This window comes from Xiphophorus couchianus, chromosome 18 (genome assembly GCF_001444195.1).
Source record: "Xiphophorus couchianus chromosome 18, X_couchianus-1.0, whole genome shotgun sequence".
Lineage (NCBI taxonomy): Eukaryota > Metazoa > Chordata > Actinopteri > Cyprinodontiformes > Poeciliidae > Xiphophorus > Xiphophorus couchianus.
Window position 1 is genome coordinate 16,829,290 of NC_040245.1, and position 26,107 is coordinate 16,855,396.

The 26,107-nt window shown below is 40.9% G+C and overlaps 2 protein-coding genes across 2 annotated transcripts in view; one reads left to right on the forward strand and one right to left on the reverse strand.

Annotated features, from left to right (window-relative positions):
• Nucleotides 1-1,114: 1,114 nt before the first annotated feature.
• bcl7bb (BAF chromatin remodeling complex subunit BCL7B b) lies at nt 1,115-4,292 on the reverse strand. Its single transcript, XM_028044518.1, has 6 exons — nt 4,133-4,292; nt 3,590-3,665; nt 2,296-2,383; nt 1,982-2,140; nt 1,779-1,882; nt 1,115-1,639 (listed from the first exon to the last, which is right to left on the reverse strand). Exons 1-6 carry the CDS (start codon nt 4,243-4,245, stop codon nt 1,568-1,570), a joined length of 612 nt encoding a protein of 203 aa, XP_027900319.1. The 5' UTR covers nt 4,246-4,292; the 3' UTR covers nt 1,115-1,567.
• A 3,607-nt stretch (nt 4,293-7,899) lies between these two features.
• Nucleotides 7,900-26,107, forward strand: part of hip1 (huntingtin interacting protein 1) — a 57,579-nt gene continuing 39,371 nt past the window's right edge. Inside the window, exon 1 of the mRNA XM_028045461.1 lies at nt 7,900-8,219. Within this exon, the coding sequence (XP_027901262.1) occupies nt 8,088-8,219 (132 nt within the window). The 5' untranslated portion in view covers nt 7,900-8,087. The remainder of the gene's footprint in view (nt 8,220-26,107) is intronic.

Below are 26,107 nucleotides of genomic sequence, written 5' to 3' on the forward strand. Positions count from 1 at the left end.
TCATTTTAAGCATTTTAAGCAGCAAATGAGGTGGATTAGCAGTGCTTGCAAGTAACCAATGGTGTTGGTGTCGTCTAGCACATGTTACTATATTGTCTCTGCTGCCCAGAAGCTGAGTTTTTAGCATGCTATTGCAGTCATGACACTGTTATACAGCAGCAGTCTTCAGTCAGAGGTTCCATCAGACTGATTGCAAGACTGACTGCTATAGGAGATGGTTCCTGCTCACAGCATCACCACCCACAACTCTGTAGAGATACTTGGATGAGTTTCAGCAACATTTAACTTCCCTTTGTGGTTAGATGAAGCATTTCTAAATTGAATTAAAAGGACTTTACAAGCCAATTCAATCCAGCAAGGTGTAAAAAAGTGAAAATTCAACTACATAGTTAACTGAGTGAAGTAAGCACAACACACATGGAGGGTAGCTATTAGTCTTGATTTCTGATCCCTGGACTTTTCTGTCTTCCCCACTTTTCTACCTGCCTATTACATGTCTTATTACTGTGAATAAAAGGCAGTACTTTAACAAAACCTTTTTATATGTTTTTTAAAATTACTTAGAGTTAATGGCGACAGCCTTTCCAATGGTGGCTTAATTTGGGAGAGAAAGACACTGCAAAATCTTTTTATGTTAAAGTTGTGTTTTAAATCATTTTTATTCAATTATTCTTTAGTCAGTTTTGAACAATGCAGTCCTGATATGCTCAGTCTTCACATTGCAATGTATTAGGAGAATGTAATGTTCTCCTACTACTATTGAAATGTTCTTTAAATAGAATAAAAGTTTCATGCATCTTAAGTTGCACATAAAAAAAAAAATCTGTGTTTAGTCTAAAATGCAGTTCAAGTTTAATCGGTTTTGCTATTTTAGATTTGAAACTACACACAAAAAACAAAACTGAAAAAATTAGTGAAATATAATCTTTTACTTCATCATCAAAATTAAAGTCATCAACTTCTTGAAATGCATTTAGAACTTAAACCAAACACAACGGACAATGTTTCTTCATTTAAAGCACCAGTGGCCATGAATAGATTACATCCAAGGGGGAGAACCATACCACTCAGGATTGTTTACAGAACATATTAATAATTTTTAAAAAGCAAACTATTGATTTTTTAAAAATCACTTTATTCTTGAATGAAACAAACCATAAGATTTATCACAAGAAACATCAAATTAAAAACTTAAGGTTACATTTGAACATCAATCTGCATAAAGCTACACATGAAACAAAAAAAAGGCTAGCCAGTATGTTCATAAGAATAGCAAAAGTCTAACTAAAGTACAACTTAGAAAATTCAATGTTTACAGCATCTGAAGTGAGATACCTAGAGCTGCGTACATATAAAACTTTAAAAAACTGTCTTCATTCAATTAAAAACAAATCAAACCAAACAACAAAACACTAAATACTAAACATAAAAAAAGCTAAATCATTTCCCCTAATTGCTGAAATGTAATATCGGAACCAGAAATTTTCTGAAAGCTTTGCTAATCTTACATCAACCAAGAACAAGTAAGTTGTCCATTTGGATAGAACGAATAAGGGGGGAAAATAAGCTATCTCAAGCCATTATTTTCCCCTGTGCAAATCCTCTTTAAAGGTGGTGCTCCCGATTCATCTAATTCATCCTGTTGGGGGTAAACAAAAGGGTCAAGTTAGAGTAAATGTTTTAAAATTACATCACACAACAGATGCTCAATATGTAAAGTGTATTTAATTAGGAGCGGTATTTGCATTCTTTATTGAAATAGGTTTCATGTACAAAACCTGAGTGTCTGGAGTTCTCCGCCTGGCAGTTCCAGATGTAAGCGGGTCCTCCTTGATGAGCGTCGGCGGCTCGTCTGCACCCTCCCGACCTGAATGAACTGGTTCTGGAGTACAGTGTTCACAACATAAACGTAGAGATTGTTAATGTGTCAGGTGTACGGCCTTAAAATTAGCACCCGTTGATTAAAGAGAAACTCTCATACCGTCGACCGTCTCCTGTCCGAGCATGGGAGGCTGAGAGTCTTCAGCCCGCAGGCTGTAGGTATGTGGAGGGCTGACGTGCTGCGAGCTCGACGTGCTGCTGCTGTTGTCAAGTTTTGGCTGATAAACGTCCGACAGAAAGCTCTGGTTGCTGTTTTCATCTGTGAGCATATCACATGACCTCTTCAATTCTTGAAACAAGCTTATTTGTGTATAAATATCTATATCTATATATGTATATATATATCATATTCCAGTTGATTCGAATCTCAGTGTGCTTTATCGTTACCCTCATTAAACCCCAAAATAAACCTACCGGTGAAATCCAGCATTGAGTTGGTGTTTTCAATCACTACATCTTTGAGACCCCGGACCTCTCCACTAGTGGATTTGGTGCGAAATATCTATTGGATTAAAATAGATTATAAAAATATATTAGATGGAGACAATCTGTGGCAACCATATTTCAATATGATGCATATAATTGAATTTTTTCCTGTCCCTCCATCATTGGCAAAGTTCACTTTTTAAACATTCAACTCCAAAGATTTAACAGCACACTATCCGTATCTAGACTACAGATGGTTGATATAAGTGCTATAATCTTACTTGAAGAAATATACATTTCAGATATGGTGTATTGGAGTGTATTCAAATTCCCAGCACTTTTCCCCCCATGTGTTAACCACAAACCTTAATGTAATGTATTAGGATTTTATGTGACAAATCAACACAAAATAGTCCATATGTATCAAATGGAAGGAAAATAATATTTTCAGATTTTGTATAACTACATAAAGTTATACAAAATCTTTACTGTACCTCTGAAGCCTCCATCGAAGAACCAAATATTTTATTCTAACCACTTAAAAGTAGCTTTCACATGCTAATAATTGAAATAATATTTAAAAACAATTTTATTATAACTAACAAGAAAGATACTTTAAGTAAATGGATCACACAGGATGTGAGATATAAATCATAACTACAAACAACCACACTGTAGATATCCATATGTTTTTGTGTTTTTCAGAATATTAATTTCAGACAGAGAAAAATGTGCATCTACAGGTACATAAATTGGAGAGGCGAACTCAGCCTGAAGGACATACACATTTAAGAAAAACTTAAATTAGGATAAAAGTTAAAAGAAAAAAAAACATAGAATGATACTTTTGATGAGGACAATTGAACTGATGTCTTAAAAATCTATTCATTCTGGTAATTGAATGGATATATTCAATTACCAGAACTGAATCTATCAATTCTGGTAACTGATAGATTGCCAAACCAACAGAATAACCAACATTTAAAACAGCTACTTATAACATATTAAGGAATGGGTCATATCTTATATATATTTTTTTTATTTCATATTCAAACTACTGTGGGATCTATCATTAGTAAAGATATAATCAGTGTTTTTCACCTTATCTTCTATGCATCACAATGTCATACCTGTAGTTTATATGTGTGACACTGTTGCTATGTGGGATGCTATTACTTGTATCTAATGTGATCAGGAAAAGGATTGTGGATTGACTATATGTAATGACGGCTTGCCATACCACAGTCGGAGCTGTGACTGTCTATGACGGAGGCCCACACACCTGCTTTGTCTCCGTTACTGGAACCCACTTGAAAATACGTAAAGATGTGTCTCCAACTGTAACCCATTTCTTCTCCCTGTGGATCAGATTCAGTTAATTATTATCAGATCAGGCATCAGAACGCGCTTAGCTTTCGCATGATCTGCTCGACGGGTATCAGTCAGTGATCAAATATGCTGAGCGCGTTCTCTCTGTCCACGTCAGATATAATTAAACTTAATGCGCTCGCTAACTGTCTCAGCTGCAGGCTATGAATCGTGACCTTTTCGGTGGTGCAAACTGTTGGCGTTATTCAGAAACTAACGGGGCAGTTCAATGGATTGAAACCCGCTGCATATGAAGCTGCTGGAGCCATATTGACAGCTCTCAGCGGAAAAACTCAACATGCCCCGCCCCTCCGGCCGACCAGAGGCGCTGATTGGCCCGAAGCCCTGTCAATCATCTAACTTTTCCGACTGAAGTTTGTTGAGCGACGCAGCAAGATAGCAGGCAGCCGTCCACTAAACATTCCCCTCCATATTGTCCTTTAGATAGCCCACATACCATTTCCGCACTTTCTCGATGGCTGCCAGAACCTTTTTAATGTCGTCTTTAGCCCGACTTCGGGTCTCAGCTCGGCCTGATCGTCCCGACATCTTGGTGCTGTTATGATTCATCTACAGATGCATCTGAAAACTTCAAGACCAAGCCCCAGTCTTCTGTAACATTGGTAATCTCGCGAGACTTAATTAAAAGACTTTTACCCTCTCTCCTTTTATGGCTTTTCTTATTACTCTTATCAACTGTAATGAGAGGGCAAAGACATTTTTATGCTAGTTATTCTCCAGTTTTGTTTGTTTTGTTTTTTCTTTGCTGACTGCTTAAAGGGAAATACATCAAAATACATAATAGTGCCCTAACTAAAATCAAACACTCAGTTGTGTTGATATAACCCCGTTTCATGTTATACATATTATGTGGGGCACTTTCTTTTTTTTTTCAGAATGTAAATTTTGAATTAAAAATGTTAACGTTTTTTTCTTTTTCAGTATGAGAGGATTTTTTAAAAATACATCACAATAAAAAATCTGATGAAAAACCTTGTGGATATTTCTCTTTTTTAACAAAACAAAAAACAAATAAGACAGAATGCGGTTACATAGTTTTCAGAAATGTAAAGCCTGTGGTGTTGTGTTCTGAAAAGATGACATTCACAGTTTATCTCTGTCAAGTGGCTTGAGCTTAAGCTGTTTTGCAAAGACAAATGAACAATGAATTTAACAGGTGGAGCTGAACACAAATATATGGTACACTTTCCAGATTTACGTTTAAAACAAATTTAAACTTAAATACTTTCAAAGGCATAAGAACGTCTGCTCTTGACACCACTTTGTTAAAAATGTAAATTCTGTTGAGACATCTACAGGCACTGCAACCATCTTCTGATGTCTAAGTTTATTTCTCATTTTGTACTATTCATTTCTTTATCTTTGTATATTATGTACACATAACCTGCATCTTAACTCGAGTCGAGCAAATCTCAACCTCGTTGTAATCTGTTGATGACAATGACAAATAAATCTTATCTATCTTTCCACTTCATAATTATGAGCTACTCTTTGTTTCTCTGTGACATTTGATTACAATAAAATACAACAAAGTTGCTGTAGCATGATAACATGCAAAAAGGTTCCGAAGGTTTAAACATTCTTTGTGGAGCATTGCAATCAGTATCCATGATGGACTGACAGCCTGACCAGGTTGTGTCCTGCCGTTTTTCCAGTTTTCTAGCTGTTCAATGTTTCAGTTCTTTTTGAACCACTAGCTGTTCTTTAACAAGGAGTTTCATGACAAACTTCGCCACAGGTGCCTGATCCATGAATTGACCGATAAATGTCCTGGTTCAATCAGAACTGTTGTTCAAACACTCCTTCTCACGATGCTGTTCACATTTTGACATCATAAGACCAAGGCAAGACCTAACAACTGACAGTACCGTGTTCAAACACTCCTTCTCACGATGCTGTTCACATTTTGACATCATGAGACCAAGGCAAGACCTAACAACTGACAGTACCGTGTGATTGCGAGACTTCAAACCGGACGTTATCAGGCAGAGTTGGCACTGAGCTTAGAGGTTGCAACAAATAGACTGGAAAACTCACAGAAATAAATAGAATTGACATCCTTTGGCTACATTCTGAGACATTAACGTTGTATCTTGTTAATGGCACCAACCCACTGTTTCTCGCTGAGGAAATCATCATCACATGCTTCTACTGCACTGCCTTACTTTCATAATATGTCACTGCAGCATGAACGTTTTTAAATTTTCCAGAAGGTTTCCGTGAGTAGTGTACCTCCTGCTCTTGTACTTTAAACTTAGGGAGCAACTAAAGTGTCTCCCTTGATAATAAAAAACAAACTCACGTTATTGTAGTTTCTGATTATGGCCAGCAGAGGACAGCATTCAGTCACGCAAACCAACCAACCTTTTGTTTGTTGTAAATTGGTGACTCAGAGCAAAGGTTGAAATTACTTGGCACTTCTGTCATGCTACAAAAACTCACATTTTATGACAGTGACCAGCTTACAAAAAATGTATCCGAGGTGGCTTTCGCATATCTTTTTTTCTCTATTTTTCTTTTATTGTCAAATGTGCTATAAATGATATGTTTGTGGTGTGAGCAAATGTTTAAGCCAAAGGTCAGAAACGTTTTCACAGTAAAAATGCAACCTCCCAACTATATGACACTCTGTGTCATAGTACTTAATGTTTATTACCTTGGTAAACAAAATCTGATGGCTGGGTAGTATTTTTTTTTAACTCATAATCATCCTGCTGATCAGCAGTGTGTTTTGTCCGGGCTGAAGCTGGAGTTAATGAGTGTCTATACATGTCTCCGACAGTGTGGGCGGATCCTACTGGGGCTGCAGCCAGTGGCTGGAAACTCTGGGAGGAGTCAGTGACCGTTGCCAGAGAAAATATCCAAATAACAGCAAGGCTAGTCCTCATGCTGCTGAGAGCTTTCAGGGCACCGTCAGTGTTGGTCTGCTGGTTCCTGTGAGGTTTCTGTGAATAAAAGCCTTCGTAACTCTGAGTCCCGTGTTTGTGCTCCAGCGTGCAGATCAGTAGCCCATATTTAAGAATGCAAACAGGACACCTCCACACTGTAACATACCAAGAATCAGATTCATGTAAACTGCTGAAGTCAAAATGATCACAATTGATAACAGACATGAAAATGTTTTTAAAAAAATGTTTTATTGAGTTAAAGTACAGCAGAGAATAAGAAATGTAATTCACAGATGTACCTAGCCACATTTAGTGTATTTTTATTAAGCATGTGAATTTGTGTTTGAAAGCCTCAAAACATGAAAATCAGTCCAGGTTATACGAAGTGCAAGCATGGGAAAAAATTATAAAAACTAATTAATATATGAATAATATAAAGCCATTTAACAAAATCTCAATTGAAATGCTTAACAGAATTGTTGTCATTATTTAAAAGCCCACTTTATTGAGGCAGATACTGACCACACATTTTCATCTCCTGTGCTATACAGTCTTTAAAAAGTAATCACACCTCTTCAACCTTTCCCCTTTTTACATCACCACAAACCTCAGTAGTTTTAATGTTATTTCATAAGATGGACCAACTTAAAGTTGTGCATATGTGTGAAGTAGAAATATGAATAGACACTTTTTTGTTTTTGTAAATCATTCAGCTGTATTCAGGCTACTTTAACAATTGTTTTTAAATATGATTTGATTGATCAAATCTAGTGTTACAATGAAGACCATCTATCACAGGTGTCAAACTCCAGTACATGAGGGCCGTTGTCCTGTAACTTTTAGATGTGCCTCTGCTGCTCCACACCTGAATAGAATAATTAGGTCATTAGCAAGGCTCTGGATAACTGATCTACACAAGAAGGAGGTAATTAAGCCATTTCATTCCAGTGTTTTGTACCTGTGGCACATCTAAAAACTGCAGGACACCGGCTCTTGAGGACTGGAGTTTGAGACCCCTTAACTCAATACCAAGTTAAAACTGAAACTAAGAGTAAGACTTAAGACTGAGGCTTGTTAATATCACTCAGTGTAAAAAAAAAAAAAAGCCATCATTGAAAAGAAAAATCCAAAACACAATTTTCTGCCATATTTATTTTGAAATATGAATTTGTATATTTAAAGCTTATCACATTTAAACTTTACATTTCATTCCTTGACCGCACATCGTGTTTTGGCTTGCGTAAGCTCTTATTTTGAAATGTGGAAAAACAGGAAGTGGTGTCCTGTCGTAAATCCGGGCGCTCTCGCTGCGGCTGCTGTCATTGACTGGAAGGCAGAAAGTGCTCCAGTGAAAACGGGACGGGGAGTCCTCCACAGCAGCATGGACGGCTGCCCGCCATAGTTCCTGCTGCTCGGGTTGTACTTCCCACAGCCTCGACCGTTAGTCGGCGGAGAGTTTTGTCTTATTTTTCCTGGTTTTCAAACCGTGTGAGCGTGTTTTTCATGTTGCAACCCGCAATGGATCGAGTGAAAAGCTCCATGCAGCAAGTCCCCAACGCTATCCCCAAAGTGATCCGTCGGACTGGAGGGGCCAACAGCCTGGAGCTGGAGAGGGAAAACTTTGAGAGAGGGCAGGTAGGAAGAAACTCAGAGACGGGAATCTGCTGTGGGGCTGGATGAACGAGTGGGAAGCATGGATGGATGGATGGATGGATGGATGGAGGAGGAGGTCCCATCTGGGAGCCGCTTTATTTGTGCTGTTTCTGGGAGGAGGATTAATAATAGCCGTCATGTCGCGCTGTCTGTTGTCAGCTCAGTTAATAAACCTGGCTGAGATGGTGAAAAAAGAAATTACTCCCAATCATGTTCAGTCATTTTACCCCACTGTCTGTGTTTGAATCCTCATTGTTTTTCGTGTGTGTGTGTGTGTGTGTGTGTGTGTGTGTGTGTGTGTGTGTGAAAGCAGACACAAATGGATGCACTGTACAACAAAAGAGCTGTTGAAATGTGGGTCAATGGCCTTTTGAATTCAGATAACGGTGCGTTGGAGCTTATCTGGTGTGTTTGTTAGGGAACAGGAAGGAGCTGGAGCACCATGAAGCTGGATCATGTACGTCAATTATGGAAGAAGCACTGATGTTCGTGCTACACTGAGAACAGAGCATCTGTACCGCTTAAAGCGAATCAGATAGCCATACTCCATTTGATCTTATGAAATCTACTTCGCATGACCTGCTCTCCCAGTTAGCAGTAGATGCTGTGAAGCCATTCAGAGTCAGACCTGCTGGTGTGTTTTGAATGTTATGCCTGCTGCATAACCCAATTTCTACCAGAGAGCAGAAGATCTTGGTTCTGAAGCAGCAAAGAAGCCCAGGGCCATCACAGAACCATCACCCTGCTAGGCAGTCGGTTTAACGTTATTGTTTTGAAATAACCAGATCTAACAAGATGCATGCATCCTACACTGCTACACTTCTGTCTCATCAGTCCACATAATATTTACCATGAAAAACTCCAATGGAGGCAATTTTTACCCGTCTTTGTTATTGTTGAATGATGAACCCTGATCTTAAACTGTGGCAAGTGAGACCTGCTGTGATTTAGACACTTTTTGGTTTCTCCTATGACCTCTGGGTGAATCATTGCTGCACTCTTGGGAGTAATTTTGGTAAGACTTGCTTCTGAGAAGATTGACTGCTGTTCCATGTAAGGGTGGGTGATTTGGACTCAAAACGGTCTCTATTATGAAAATATAATACAATTCATGACACTGCAATCTATGGTGACAAAAGATTGTTAGACTGTATGAATCAATACAATCGGAGCACAACAAACTATTCTTGAAGTAATATTTTATCAGATAGACTACTTGACTATCTACTTGAGTACGCCAGTTACATGAAGCAAAGTTCTTATACCACTTTGCAACACAGAATATTTTACTTTCAGCTTATTTTCAAATTGATTTATATTTATATTCTTTGTTTTTTGGTTTGCAAACACTCTTGTTAGTGTTTACCATTATTACAATAAATGGCTGTCCTTCTGGTTTGCTCAAGACTCAAAAGCCTTAGAAGTTTCCAACTCTTTCCAGACTGATGGATGTCACTGACCTCATTACTCATCTGATCTCTTCAGATCAAAGTTTTTACCTTTTGTAAAAATTTTTAGCCTACTTCATGCTGTCAGACATGTTCTGTTTAAGTGATTTCTTGACGTATATCAGTATTTCTAAAAAATAAAAGAGGTGAGTAGCAAAAATATATTCATGATTCAACAAGGATGACAATTACTTTTTCAGAGCCCTCTGTCTGCATAAGGCCTCCCTTCCTCTCTTCAGACCAGGCACATTAGTTGGGGAGAAAGTAGGTCAGATGAATCCATGTAGCCAAACTGCAACAACAGTGCTGCAACATGCTTCTCCTACCCAGTCCTGTTACCGCTTCCTGAATGTGCTTCAGCAGGTTTTTATTTTGGCAACTGCAGATCTGTGATTGCAGTCAATTTACAACGTCAGCCCTCTCCTAACGCTCCGTCTCTCGTCCCTGCACTTGAGGGGATGGAAGCTGCTCGGATTAGAGGAGAGGAGAGGGAACAGGGTTGGCTTTAAGTGTCCAGAGTCAAGCTTGTGTCAGTAGGTCACTTGCCAAGCTCCTGAGATCACACCATGTGGACGTGTGATGAGCTCATCAGCTTTTATGTTGCAGGTTAGAAAGACCAATGGCAAGACAACCTAAACAGATCTCCTGTTACTTGGTAATTTCTCACAATTTATTAGCTTTTATTTATTTATTATTTGACTAATAAGCTCAGTTTTCTCTTCTCAGAGTCGTTAAAAATTAAAATGTGTTTTCTCTTGTGTTTCCCGTTGAGAGGCAATTTTTTTCCTTATTCTTTCTTGTGGTTAATGTCTAACTGAGGGCCTGCAGCGGTGCTAGGAGGTGGAGGAATCAATGGATCCGCTGTCTACTCCACCGTGGATCAGTGAGAGATAATCTCATGTGATCTGTTGTGCTCCAAAGCTGCCTAAATCTGCTGGGTCGCTGGCGTTCACCTACAATGTACAGTGCCTTTCACAGGGATCCATATCCTTCAACTGTTAGACATATTTTCACATTACAACCTAAATTCTAATGTATTGCGATTTTATGTTTTAGAGCAATAGGAAGGATAATTTTGAAATGGAGTACAAATTTTTATTCAGTCTTCTATTTTACACCCAAAAATGAAATCAGTCGAGCCAATTGTCTTCGGAAGTCACCCAATCCCAACATAAATCCATATGTTCTGTGAGGTTTGCTTGAAAATTAGTGAACAAACATCATCACGACCAAGAAACACAGCAAACGGGTCAGGGATGAGGTTGTGGAGAGATTTAAAGCAAAGATAAGTTATAAATGAATATACCAAGTTTGAACATGTCACAGAGCACCGCTCAATAGATAAACTGCAAAGAAAAACAAACACATGGTATAACTACAAACCTGAAAAACTACTGCGTCCACCTGTCCTCCATCTGGGATTTCTCCCATTGAGCTGGATTTTTCCAGTTGGGTTTTAACAGTTGAGCCAATCAGAAAACAGAAGGGGGAGTTGTGAACGATGACGTTGATTTAGAATTGCAGTGTGGCTACAAAGAAATGTAATTTGGCAATAGCAGCAGAGTAAGTGAATGAAGCCATTCAGTCCGTGTTGGCCACACTTGCAAATATTGAGCAATTAAAATTGTAGCAAGATGAATGTTTAAGACAGTTTATTTGCTGACCAAGATGTCATGGCATCACTCCCCACAGGGTTGTTTACAGGGAACGCAACTATCAGCAAACTTCAAACACCGTGTTCCAAATTATTATGCAAGTGATATTTTCTTAAATGGTCAATTCAAATGATGGTCAGTATAATTTTCAAGTCATGAACTAATACAGTATACACAATAACTGGAGTTACAGTTAATAACTGACACACAATACCATAAAGATAATAGCACAACAAAAAATGTTATCTTTATGACACTTAAATCCAATTTGCATAATAATTTGAACACTGTGTAGAGCCGGTGCATCACCACCATCACGGCCAAATGTTAGCAATTTTGTAAAATCAGATCCAGTCGTTTAAAACTTTAAGTCCACCTCTCTAGCAAGTAATCACTTCTCAATAACGGAGCAAAGCGTAGAACCAGGGGCTGTTTTTTTTACCAGGCTAGTTTACAGCTAAACTGACTCCCAGGCCAGTAATAACTCAGAGAAGCGTATGCTAACTCTGATGAAGACCATACTTGTGAAAGAGAGAATTTAAAGGCTATGCCTACTTTTTTCTTCCACTTAAGTTATTTTCTTCTTCTTAATGTTGTCATTGCCATGTAGCAAAAATGTGAAGCGGGTGTGAATCCTTTTATGGAGAACTATGAGAAAATTGCCAAACTTTGTAGTGGAGTTTCCTATCCTCACTTGTTTTGTAAAGGAATATTATGACTTTGTATCTGTTTTTCTACTCATGTTTTAGTCTATTAAGAGAAAAAAAGACAGCAAGTCAATCACTTTTGCAGCATAAAACATCCATTCTGGGAACTACACGCCTATCTCTCAGGAGAGTTGGGTAAACAACCGTGGGGTGTTTGAAATCCGCTTTGTCATAGAGTCCACGCTGGGTTATAAAAAGCTTAAACCAGGAAAGCCAGATAGCACTCACTTGCTTTTAATGATAGGTTTAGCCCTGTAATAGCAGCTGCCTCTCTAATTTAAGAGTTTAGAAGATATTTAATGTTAATGTCACTGCATGTTTTGGTTTTTGCTTCAGATTTTATTCTCTTTGAGAAGCACAAATAACAAGCTAGTATTGTACACCGCTGGTTTTTATTTTACAGCCTTTATCTCTCTGCTCCAGAATGTGAGGGTTGCCAGCTCCCAGACTGGCTGGGTAGGCGGTAATCTCTGGAATGATATGGACCATAATTAGTGCTTCTGGGAAAACTTCTGGGGCACCATTTGGGCTACGGAGAGTGAGCCGCTGAGCGACACCATATTGTATGTTACATAATTAAGGATTTAAATTTAGACAGCCTGACTTTTTCTTCCCATGTTGGCTGGCTATACTGAGGGCACACTGCCTGCTTTAGAATCAAGTGTGTTTGTTTGTGTATGGCTAAGTCTCCCGATCTCATTAAACCGCCAATAATCAGGTTGACTTACAAATGTTTTAAGCCACAAAGAGGAAATTCAGCTAAGTTCTGTTCGGCCATTTAGCAGCTATGTTATCCATGGAAGGAGCATTTCTACAGGATCCAGACACAATCTGCACTCAGACTGCTGTTTTCTTTTTTTTTTTTAATCATCCTGTCCGCTCTACCTCAACCCCCATCTAAGTCTCTCATTGTCTCGAATCCTCTCTGCCGCCTCCTCCACATCCTGCAATTCACAACGCTGGGAGGCTATGGAGGAATTTCCGCATACACGAGGTGCGGGCTCGGTTAAACGTGTGGGGACCTGAAAAGCGAGGCCTCCAAAAGCACTGAGGCAGCACAAACAGCAGGTGGTTGGTTTGTTGCCTGCCGGCGCTGGCTGTGTGTGAAATGATAAAGCTGGACATGACTGACGGGTTTGTAAGCGGAACAAAGTGCGCCAATGAATCCCTGGAGGCTCAAACAATGGCTTTGATTAACAAATTATTTTTGGTCTCCTCTGTTGTGTTTTTACGGCCCCGTAGACTGGAAAAGGAGCAAGACAGTGATGGAGTGTGGTCTCATTGTCTGCAGGTCATAAGTTAGACTGAAACCTTCTTCTTGTGTGTTGTTATGTGGTATTCAAATCGTCTGACTTCAATTCAAGTGGTCTCGTAGTAAACGGAGAGACTAAATAAATTTGTTTTGCATAGAATCTGCTACATATGTTAGGATTTGTTAAACATTAACTTGTGCATTGCTAAAGTTTAGATTGTTGTTTAGTCTGCAGCACTTAATATTGAAAATGAAAGCTTGTTTACAACTTGTTAAATGATGGCATAGGTCGTCTGAAAACGCCAATTCATGGAGCTGGTTTGATAGAGCATATTTCTTCTCAGTCTTATAAACGTGCCACAAGTTATTATGCTGAGGAATTTTGTTTAATAATGCATCAGTAATAAAGTATCAACTTGGGTATCCTCACACATGTTCATCCACATCATTATATAGGCACCGAGTCCTTTTTACCAATTATTTACACACAGCAAAATCAAACAAAATGGGAGAAAGTTAATTGCTTAAAAATATTTTGTAACCTCAGAACCTTCCAGTCAACAGTCCAACCACATGTCTATCCAGTTTTAATCCACTCGCAACCAGCCTACCAGCTACCCAACTCTAACAAACCATTAATTACAACTAACCAGCCATCCAGTTTTAACCCTTCAATTAACTATCTAATTCAAGAAACTAACTTAGCTCTATATCCAACCAACTATTTATCAGTCTAATTAATTCTAACCAACAAACTACCCAGTTCAAACCCACTAACCAACCATCTAATTATATATATATATATATATGTAGGGCAGTGGCTTAAATATGTCAGCAGATGCCACCAAAATATTAGATTTGTTCTTTGAGTTGTGGAAGTCGGTGAAGTGTGTCCGTTGACGAACACTGTACTTGGCGTCTGTTACGGTGCGCTGGCAGTACAACGGTCAGTATTTGCTGTGAATTCTGAAGGTAAGCAATGCTGACCGCCAGCTCCTCAATGTAGCCAAATGATACTTTTAATGTCCAAGTAGTTAGTTTTGTATCGTTTTGTCTTTTTTTCTTCTTTTTTTTTTAATATATGCTGTATCTGCTAAACAAAAAAAAGAAAAGAATGATAATAATAACTGCGTTAATGAGACTTATATTGACACGCAGTATTTGCTGTGAATTCTGAAGGTGAAGCCGCTGCGCTGTCGGTTGGTCCGAATAAACGGTCTGAACCACGATCTCAACCGCCGTGTGTGTCCGATTTATGCCTCAAGTTTCCTTCCGACAACCACCATTAAAGAAAACACAACGCAGAGTCTAAGGAACAGCGAGGTGTCGTCTCACACGGACAGGGTTACATCTTTGGTGCCGTGACCCGGATCGTGGTGCTTCAAGATCACCCAGGCAACAACGCCAGCAGCCCGGTTACCCAACGGTTTCGTTCTGGTAGTTTGTTGAGTGTATGGCAATCTGAGTTAGCGTGTGAAGCTAAAGCTGCAACATATTATTTTAGTGTCACTTTTATTGCACTGTTTAAGGTAGTCAAAAAAAAAAAAAAAATTTGTTTGTGAACTACATTTTGTTTGAAATATTTATTCTATTGTGATCATATCCTTTCTTTGTCTAGTTAGAATTTTGGGAGTGCGTTAAGATAATTTAATTATTTATTTATCTTTAATTCATAGCGAAAAAAAAAGAGTAAATAATTACATTTTGTTTGAAATATTTATTATATTGTGATTCTGTTCTGATCATTTATATAAGTTTAACTGGAATTTTGGGGAGTGATTCAAAATAACTGTGCCACACAATTATTTGTTTATTTATTTATTTATTCATAAACACTTAAAAAGGGGACGTACACATACAAACATACATTTTGGCAGTCTACAAAAAAAAAAGAGATCCTTGAAAATAATGAATGACTATGCTGTTACCCCAATGAGGCAGATGCCCTCTGCAGTAACATCTAGCCACCTACTTACCCCTGAACCAGTACTGAGCCACAGATTCGACTCCCCAGGGGTGCCACACACCTACCTACCTGGAGGAGGAGCAACAGCTGATGCCAGCAACCAGCCACCAGCAGCGAGGCCAGAGCCAACCAGTCAACCCACAGGACTTTATGGCCAGCAGCTACAGTACCACACCCCAGTTCCCCAGGCCAATGATGGAGGAGTAAACACACAGCACACCCCCGCAACCCCAATTCGGTCACCCTATGTGGATCAGTATACTTCTACACCTTGGACTGGCATGCATATGACTGCAGCTTCCCTACCACCTCAGGCTATGACAGGAAGTCGGATTATGCAGCAACCTGCTGCTGCAACCATCTATCCACACCCAGCAGACCTTTATCAGCCAGTGAGCCAGCACCCCGCCGGTTATGCTGGCTCTCCCACTGTGCCCCAAGCTCCATTGTATTCATCGGTCAGTGGTCGATGGGGCGTTCATTCAAACAGGCCCAACCCTCAAATTATGAATCACGCAGCTCACAACCATACAGATCCGTTCTACGGACACGGCCGGGCTGCGTACGGCGGATTCCTGCAGACCCACCAGGTGAGAAGTGTTCCTATATTTACCGGTAATGCTGATAGTAGGATGCTGGTGGAGGATTGGATTCGGGACATGCAATATCTCCTGGAAGCGATTGAGCTCCCGCCACACCTGCAATTTTCCACTGTGGTGCGTCATCTGAGTGGCGAGGCCAGGAAATTAGTCCTGAACGTACCTCTGCATAACCAAACCCCTGAGATGGCTTTTGAAGAACTGAGGGCTGAGTATGGGGACACACAGAGCTCCCTAGATCCACTGGCTGACTTCTATGAGCGGAGCCAAAGACCAGGGGAGTCTGCCTGCTCATATGCCATATCGCTGGAAGCTAATCTGAGAGCGGTAGAGGACAGTCAAAGAGGAGGCAAGCCATTTCCAGACCGGGACTGCAAACTCACCCGGCAGTTTTTAAGGGGTCTTAATGATGAGGAGGTATACATGAGGATTGCTCCACTTAAGCCCAGGTTCTTAAGCTTTCGAGAGCTGCAGGCTGAGCTCAGAGACATGACCAAAGAAACTAAACAGTTCCAGTCATTCCACAAATCAAAGCGAGCTCACACCCAGATTCAGACTGCATCTGGTAGCAGCCCAACTGTGAATGTGGAAGAGACCACCCATGTGTCAGAGTTGTCAGAGCTTACTGAACTGGTTAAAAAGTTAGCTCTTTGCCAAGCAGAGCAAATGACTAAATTGACCTACCTTGAAGCAAGAGTTACTGCTCCATTGCCTGCTCCACAAGTCCAGGCACCCATAGGGCCTCCAATCCGAGCCCAAATCTCAACTGTGACATGCCACAGATGTGGTAAACAAGGGCACATAGCCAGAGTCTGCAGGGCAGTGTTACCAGATCCCAGTAAGGTGAATGGGAACAACCCCCACCCTGCTCAGGCTTTAAACGAGTAGAGCCCGTGGTCACCGGGGCAACCACGGGAGAGCAGCCAGACCCCCAGCCACAAGACATAAAGATAACTGACGGAGGGGAGAGCACTCCACTAGTGGGCCCTAGAAACGAAGGTGAGGTGGAAATCAGTGGAATGAAGTGCAAAGCGCTCATTGACTCTGGTTCTCAGGTAACCAGTATTACCCACAGCTACTGGTGCAGCCACCCTATCCTTCAAAAACAGAAGTTACAGCCCTCTCGGATACCTATAGAAGGTGCAGCCGGTCAGAGTGTAACCCACCATGGTGTTCTACGCATTAACCTGAAAGTGTTGGAAAAAGAGTTTAAAAATGTGCCAGCTTTTGTGGTTGAGGACTCAGAATATCGCCTGTCTGTCCCTCTGTTGATAGGAACTAATGTTCTTCGGGCCTCCAGAACCCATCTGCAAGCAACTTATGGCCAACAATTTCTCCAGCATGTCAAAGAGAGCCATCCAGAATGGTACACCTCCCTCTTGGAGGTGGGTGACACAGGACATTATAATGTGGAGGACAGAGTGGGTCCGGCTGTGTATACAGGTCAAAAAATACACATCCCTGGGGGAAAAGAAATGGATTTAATGTGCAAGGTGACAGCTGGCCCACAGAGAAGGACTTATACAGCACTGATTGAGGGTCACCATTCCCTGAAGCTTCCTCAAGACCTTCTGGTTGCCAAGGTCCTTGCTAATGTGAAACGAGGACGCACCCCTGTCAGAGTGATGAACCTGTCTCAACATCCAGTCACCATCAAGCCGCACACACAACTAGCCAATGTGTCCCTAGTGGATGGTGTCATGGACTTCTCAGACAAAAAGCAGGGCCAAAGCTATGAAGGCAGCTCCAAAGACACATGTCTGAGTCTGACTCAGGTAATATCGAGTTGTTGTGTTAACCTGAGTAAAGCTGCAGTCGAGGATGAGAACCAGCGCTCCATTCTTAAAAAGCTGGTAGAGAGGAATGCTGATGTATTCTCCCAACATCCTCTAGATTATGGTCACACAAAGACAGTGCAACATGAAATTCCACTAGTGGACTCTAAGCCATTCAGGCTCCCCTATCGCAAGATTCCCCCATCACAGTGGCAAGATGTCAGGAAGATGTTGATTGAGATGGAGGTGGCAGGGGTAATAAGGCCCAGTAAGAGTCCATATGCTTCACCTGTAGTGGTGGTGACAAAAAAAGACGGCTCACTACGGTTGTGTATCGATTACCGTAAATTGAACTCCTGTAGCACAAGAGATGCATTTCCCCTGCCAAGAATAGAAGAGGCTCTGGAAGCATTGGGTCAGGCCAAGTTTTTCTCCACGCTCGACCTCACTTCAGGCTATTGGCAGGTGGAGGTGGCGGAGCAGGACAAGCACAAAACAGCATTCAGTACACCAATGGGCCTGTTTGAGGCCAACCGAATGCCTTTTGGGTTACAGAATGCTCCATCAACCTTCCAGAGACTCATGACTTGCTGTTTTGGAGACCTGAACTTCACCCAACTTTTAATATATCTGGATGACCTTATCATCTTTTCTAAAACCTTTGATGAGCATCTAAACAGACTGCAGTTGGTGTTCGATCGGCTCCGGGAACACGGTCTAAAACTTAAACCCTCTAAATGCCAGTTGATGAGAAAAGAAGTGCAGTACCTAGGCCACCTGGTATCTGCTGAGGGAATCCAGACTGACCCAGAGAAGATTCGTAGAGTCAAAGACTGGACCAGGCCAACAAACCGCAGGGAGGTACTGCAATTTCTAGGGTTTGCTGGCTACTACAGGCGCTATGTCAGTGGGTACTCTGTCCTGGCAGCTCCCTTATACCGGCTCACGGGTGGTGACCCAAGAATGAAGAAAAGAAGGGGAAAAAAAGGCCTGGCATCTGACCCACCATTCTTATGGACAGAGGAATGTGAGGAGGCATTCCTGGCCTTAAAGCACAGACTTACGACTGCGCCAGTGTTGGGATACCCGGACTACAACCTACCGTTTGTGCTTCAGACAGATGCATCAGGGGAAGGACTAGATGCTGTCCTGGTCCAGGTTCAAGATGGCATAGAGAGAGTCATAGCCTTTGCCAGCCGAGGGTTGAGTACAACAGAGGCAAGGTATCCCGCCCACAAGCTAGAGTTCCTTGCCTTAAAGTGGGCGGTAACAGACAAATTCTACGACCACCTCTATGGGCGTAAGTTCTCTGTCCAAACAGACAATAACCCCCTCAAATACATCATGAGCTCTGCAAAGTTGGATGCCACGGGGCAACGGTGGGTCTCCCGTTTGGCTGCTTTTGACTTTGATGTCCAGTACCGGAGAGGATAAAGCAATGCAAATGCTGATGCCCTGTCCCGTATGTCCAATCAAGAGGTCACAGAGACTCTGCACTCATGCCCTCTGCGGGTATGCATTAAAAAGCCCGAACAGGGTGCTGATCAGTCAATACAAGATCCAGGCAACTCTTCGAACCAGAACACAATGACCTCAGCCAACTTGGACCCAGAATCACCAGGACCTAATGAGCCATACAGAGACATAGGTATGGAGTCACTTCCCGCCATGACAAAGCAAGAGATCCGCGCAGGACAAAAGGATGATCCTGTTATTGGCCCTGTCTGGCACTACAAAAGTCGGAATGTGACACCCAGTCGGAGTGAGAGGGTCAGTGGTGGCCGACAGGTCTGTCTTCTCCTAAAAGAGTGGAAGAGGCTAGTGATCAGAGACGGTATCATGTACCGTCGCAGCCGCGATCATCAAAGAGGAGTGGTGGAACAGCTAGTGCTACCAGAGAAGCTGCGTGAGGGAGCTATGAAGGCTCTTCACAATGACTCCGGACACTTGGGTTTTGAGAGAACAGTTCAGATGTTAAAAGAGAGATTTCATTGGCCTCAGATGTTCCAGGAGATCAAGATCTGGTGTGAGCAGTGTGAGAGATGCTGCCTCAGGAAAACGCCAACATCGGGAGTCAAGGCCCCTTTGGTCAGTATTCACAGTAATGCCCCCATGGAACTAGTGTGCGTAGACTTTTTGACTTTGGAAAAGTCAAAGGGTGGAATGGAAAATGTCCTTGTGGTCACGGATCACTTCTCACGCTACGCACAGGCATATCCCACTAAAGATCAAAAGGCCAACACAGTGGCCAGGGTGCTATGGAGAAACTTCTTTTGCCGGTTTGGGCTTCCTGCTAAGTTGCACACTGACCAGGGGCGCAACTTTGAAAGTGCTGTAGTGAAGGAGCTGTGCAAATGTATGGGCATCACCAAAACCCACACAACCCCCTACCACCCACAAGGCAATGGCATCACTGAGCGGTTCAACCGGACACTCATGAATATGCTCGGGACATTAGAGCCACATCTGAAACCTCGGTGGCACGAGCACTTAGATGCAATGACACATGCATATAACTGTTCACGCCATGACTCTACCGGGTATACGCCATACTTTCTGATGTTTGGCAGACATCCTAGACTCCCAGTTGACCTCATCTTTGGGCTCCAGACTGCTAATAAACCAGGAGAATACAGTGCATATGTTCAGAGACTTCATGACTGTCTGTCACAGGCATATGCCCAAGCAAACCAGACCTCTCACCAGGCAAAAAGTCAACAGAAAAAGTACTATGACCAGAAGGCAAAGGGTCAAATTTTCAACCAAGGGGACAGAGTCTTAGTTAAAGTCTGCCATGTAGAGGGACGGCAAAAACTAGGGGACAAGTGGGAGTCGCAACCTTACATAGTGGTGAAAAAGCAACCCAACATACCTGTGTACGTGGTGCGACCAGAAAACAGCGATACTGAGAGGGTGGTCCACCAGAACCTTCTGACACAATGTATGTTCCTCCCAGTAGAGCAGGCAGAAGAGATAGTGGAGAACACAGAGGATATGACAAGACAAGCCTCTGGAGTGACCGTGCAGGGGATGGAGCACTTGGAGCCCGAAACGTTGGAGGAAATTGTGGAGGAGGTTGAAGGCGAGACAACAAATAAACAGGTTGAGCAGCCTGAAATGGAAGGAGTGAATATACCAGACAGAAAATTCAATGGATGGACGGAACATATAACAGATGGAGGTATCACTGCAGCCCCTGCACCCAGTGCTCTTAGAAGGAACATGCAGAGGAATCGACAACCCCCAAAGAGATTTTCCTGTGAGTCACAAGTAGTGGAAAGTGAAGACACTCAACAGAAGATAATAAGAGGACGGAAGCTGTGGGAGAAAGCTAAAGCCAGAAAAGCAGTAAAACACTTAGGAAATTCCACTTAATGGAGTACATGCTGGCCATTACACTGACACAGCACACAGTCATGTTTTTTTATTTTTTTATTTATATGTTCATTGTTGTTTTGGGTCTAGTCTGATGACTGGGACGCCATCAAAGAAACAACGGGTAGATGTAGGGCAGTGGCTTAAATATGTCAGCAGATGCCACCAAAATATTAGATTTGTTCTTTGAGTTGTGGAAGTCGGTGAAGTGTGTCCGTTGACGAACACCGTACTTGGCGTCTGTTACGGTGCGCTGGCAGTACAACGGTCAGTATTTGCTGTGAATTCTGAAGGTAAGCAATGCTGACCGCCAGCTCCTCAATGTAGCCAAATGTTACTTTTAATGTCCAAGTAGTTAGTTTTGTATCGTTTTGTCTTTTTTTCTTCTTTTTTTTTTAATATATGCTGTATCTGCTAAACAAAAAAAAGAAAAGAATGATAATAATAACTGCGTTAATGAGACTTATATTGACACGCAGTATTTGCTGTGAATTCTGAAGGTGAAGCCGCTGCGCTGTCGGTTGGTCCGAATAAACGGTCTGAACCACGATCTCAACCGCCGTGTGTGTCCGATTTATGCCTCAAGTTTCCTTCCGACAACCACCATTAAAGAAAACACAACGCAGAGTCTAAGGAACAGCGAGGTGTCGTCTCACACGGACAGGGTTACATATATATGTATATAAACTATCCATACAATTAACCAACCATCCAATTTCACCAACCATGTAAATCCAAGAAACCAACCAATCATCCATTTCCAACCAACCATTCACATGCCAATCTGATTCTTACTAATCAACCAATTCCATCAGACCAAGCAACCATCCAGGTCCGTAGCTTGCTATTCTGGTGCCTTAGTGCATGTATCTACTGTATATTCAGTGGGAAAATTACAGTTCAAGATGATGACAGATTCCTAGTGGGATTGAAATGAGGAAATGTATCAAGTACAATGAAATAAATGTAACAATGAAGAGTTTAATGCAGAACTGGAAGTCACCATAAACTGTTCTTAGGACATTGATCTCAAACTGCAGTCCTCGAGGGCCAGAATCCTGAAACTTTTACCTGAACCTGAAACGTGCCTTCTCATACACACTTGCATTAAATGGTGAAACTGCCTCACTCGCATGCAGTCGAGCGCTACAGAGCTCTGCTAATGAGCTAATATTGGAGCCAGGTGTGCTGAAGCAAAAAGACAATTAAAAGTTGCAAGAAACCAGCCCTGGAGGAACACAGTTTGAGACCACTGTCTTAAAATAAGACTTGCTGTTTTTACACGCTGTGCTTGTTTGATGAAACCCAATAAAAAAAAAATCAAAAGATTTGATTTTACAAAGGCAACTGACCCACATAATTATGACAGGTATTGTTTTCTTGAGGAAGATTAATGTGGAGGAGATTATTAAAATCAGAAAATCCTCAAAGTCTGCAGATTTTTTTTTTCATTAAATAACTATTTTTTTTAGATTTACTGAGTAACGCTGATGGTCAGAGTGAATCATTCTTGAAGCAGGACTGCAACAGCTGCAACAGTGCAACTACGAAGTGTAAAAACCAGACTTGAGGCGAGAAAAGAGAGTGTGAGGCGAGTGATGCATGAAGGAAGCGTAAACATCATCCCGCTGTCCCTCATTTGTCTTTTTTCAGCCCCGACTCTTTTCAAATACAACACAGGTCTGTGCTAATTGAGATTGAAGCGTAGAACGGGCCATTGGGAGGTGGAGCATTTTTTCTGGAATCTCACCTATCCAATTCCAGCCCACTAACCAACTGGGTAATTCCAAGAAACCAGCCTATTCCATACCCAGCCAACCAATCAATTCCAAGAATGTAGCCATCCTTCTTTCCTTTCATCCAGTCTCTATCCAGTTCCAACAAACATGTAAATAGTTAAGGCTATATTATGCAGTTTTAGTGTAAAAATCTGTTCTAGTCGCCATGGTGTATGTACAGTATATACAGTGTTTCCCACCAGGCTAAGAATTGTTTATTTATTTAAGTCTTTTTAAAATGTTAGCATTCCTGAAGACTTTATAGTTGGTGTTTAGGTGTTAATCCTCCAAGTTTTATGGGGTAAATCTTATGTATAATATAACTGAACAATGAAATGTGAGAAATGCAAACACTAAAACAAGTTTTTATCTATGTAAATAATTTTTTCCAAAAAAACAATTGAAGTAGTCTACAGTTGAAGACATGCTTGAGGACTAAACATTGTGAGAGATTGGCCTAAACCTTGCTCCAGGTGGGTGAACTCTTTAAGGAGGAGTGTTTGAGAGTGAGAAGCCAGACTGAGACACAGTGGGACAGCTGCATGTGAGAAATGCACAGCAGTTGGTGAAGGGCCCACGCCGTACCAGGAAGTGCAGAGACTCAGCGGAAAATAGTTGGCATTGTTTTTAGGCGGTCTGCTGAGTGGCCCGAAGTATAATGTGTAGCATTCCCGGCGGCCTAATGAGAAGCATAATGATCATGGTGGCTGGCTTGGCCTCAGCTGGTCAGCTGTTGTTTGATGATTGTGCAGGAGAGGCTGGCAAGGTTTTTAAAAATGGATCCCTGCGACTTGTTGTTTGGCTTTACGCTGCCTCAGTGTGTTCTGTCTGTTATCTCAGACCGAGGTCGAATGCCAACCCAAAGTTATGTGCATGATAGTTTTTAGACTGATGCAATCAAGCTAGATTTAGTTATGTTCCTGCTTACATCAGGATGTTTCTCTTGTCTTTTCCCCATCGGTTTTAAAATTGCAACAAAATGGTAAAGTCCCAAATTGCTTTTGCATTGGATTTCATTAGATTTTGCAGGTGAAGAGATATAAACAATTTTTGTCCGTTTTGTTTTTATTATGATCTTCATTATATACGGGTGTAAATAGTAAACACAACCCCATTCTTTTAAGACTGTGGTTCTGCATATAAAAATGCAGAATTAAAAGAATATACACAGAGACAACACAATACAAATGCAAACATGCAATGTTAGAAAACAGTTAACCTACAAAATGAAAGTAAATGTTATATATTTTATTTGTTTTATATTTTAGAACTTGCTTTGGTGTAGTTTTAATTATCAATATCAACTTCAGGTGATCCTGATTTCTTTTTCTTTTTTGTAATATGACATAAGAACAGCACTGAAAATCTTTTTTTCGAAACCTTTTTGTCAGAAGTAAAGGCAAAGTAATACTGTATATAAAAGAGAAGTTGCTGTAAAAAATATACAATAAAAAAGAGAGAGCGAGTTAAGAAAGGAATATTATCTTCATGCTAATCATTAGCATGACTAGCCTGGCTAGCATTATTTAAACAGCTGTCTTCCTGTAACTGAAGGTTGTAGTTCTGTACCTTGATTTTGAAATTTCCAAAGTTGCCAAGATTTTGAAGTCCAGAATGCTTCGATAAACAGATAAAAGGGAGCAATTTGGCTGCAATATCTTCAGCCTTCCTGTTATCTGTTAGAGGTCTTGCTCTATCTCACTTTCGTCTTTCGTCATTTTGGAGACGTGGTTAGGTCACATTGCCTGATGGTAAGACTAAAGAAAGGGGTGGATCTCATTGAAGTGTTCATGTTTCACAGTACACACGTTTTCATTTCACAAATATGCATCACAAAATAACAGCATCATTTAACTCAACTAGGAAATTATAAATGTGCAGACAGACATTTGGCATGCAACACCTTCAAAAAACAAGACTGATCTTGTTCTTCATTAATGACAGTTTTCCTCAATCCGCCTCTCTACAATGTAACTGCTTGATATTGTTGCATCTTGAAGAGGTGGGTGAGAGTTTTCCGCTCCACAAATCCTCCAGTATGTTGCAGATATGGTTGCCCTGTAGATAACGCTAGCAATTGACAGTATTTTATGTAGAACAGTTTTGTGCTCAGATATCAGTCAAACTCTTTTTGTTTGTCGCTCATAAACCAAGCCTTAAGGTCGTTTTGCATGTACTGCTGCCGAAGATTTAAGTGTGTAGCTTTTTCTACCAATATGCACTGATCTGCAGAAATCTGATGAGTTTGAGCACTGTGCCCCAGTGACTGCATTTTAAAAAACCTTGCAAGTTGATGAATGACCCAGAATTTAGTTGATGATGGTTTTTACTATATCAGAATAAACCGGTCTGTGTCTAAAATTGAAAAATTAAAGATGGCATGGTGCTGATGCAACTCAAAGATAAAATATTCTTAAGGATGTTTCTGTTTTAGAATGATAAGCTTTACTCTGGTTATAGTGAATATTCTGGAGCAGAATTTGTCCTCTTCCCCATCCCCTCCTTTTTTTATAAGCTGTGATTCTTTCTGTGTATGTAAAGCTCTTTGATATTCTGGGGTTGTGACAGAAGGTTCAGAGTCACAACCTTCAGACTCTGAATAGTACTGCAATTCATGGTCTCAAAATTGAAACCATCTCAATTTGACCAGATGGGGGCATCACTTACCCAGAATCGCCTTCATAGGGTAAATTAAGCATTAGCCAAATTTTTTTTTGTTTTCATCTTTTTAAGTTACTTTTTGTCACCACGAGTGGGAAAATTATTTTATCAAAGTGTCAGACGGGTTGCTATGAAGACTATTTACTAAAGTTAGTTATTCCAGAAATATGGTGTATAAATTCCAAGTATGACTTCTATATGGTGCTGATGACAGAAATAATGCTCACACTGAACTTATCTTTCTCTAAATAATTATCTGTAAGAATGCTGTAAAAAAAAAAGTGATTGTATTTCCCCGTATGTTTAGCCTGTACTGTGTTAATTCAAGCTGTGGTTGCTGAGAACAGAGCTGGTCTACACAAACAGAGCGCCCTTACCTTTGACGTCAGGAAATAAATGGTTAAGAATAGGGCTGCAAAATATTAGCACATTGGACTCTGTAGCATTATTGCTTTCAGTAATCTCTGTGACCCTTGGCAGCTTTGTTACTGTAGTCTGTGTCAGATGTGAACATCTGCTGCAGTGAAAGTTTATCTAACTGGCTGGATGTTGTAGTGACAGTGAAGTATTGTAAACAGCAACATTATCAATCGATGCATTGACAGAAGGAATGATTAAAATAAAAGCCAGTTTTTTGGAAATATTTTTCTTTCT

Bases quoted from the DNA above. Each gene is read 5' to 3' on its own strand.
- bcl7bb (XM_028044518.1), bottom strand. From the start codon at position 4,245: ATGAATCATAACAGCACCAAGATGTCGGGACGATCAGGCCGAGCTGAG. The intron at 2,141-2,295 runs GTAGGTTTATTT...ATATGCTCACAG, and splicing joins CTCAATGCTGGATTTCACCG to ATGAAAACAGCAACCAGAGC. The intron at 1,640-1,778 runs GTTTTGTACATG...TACCCCCAACAG, and splicing joins GGAGAACTCCAGACACTCAG to GATGAATTAGATGAATCGGG.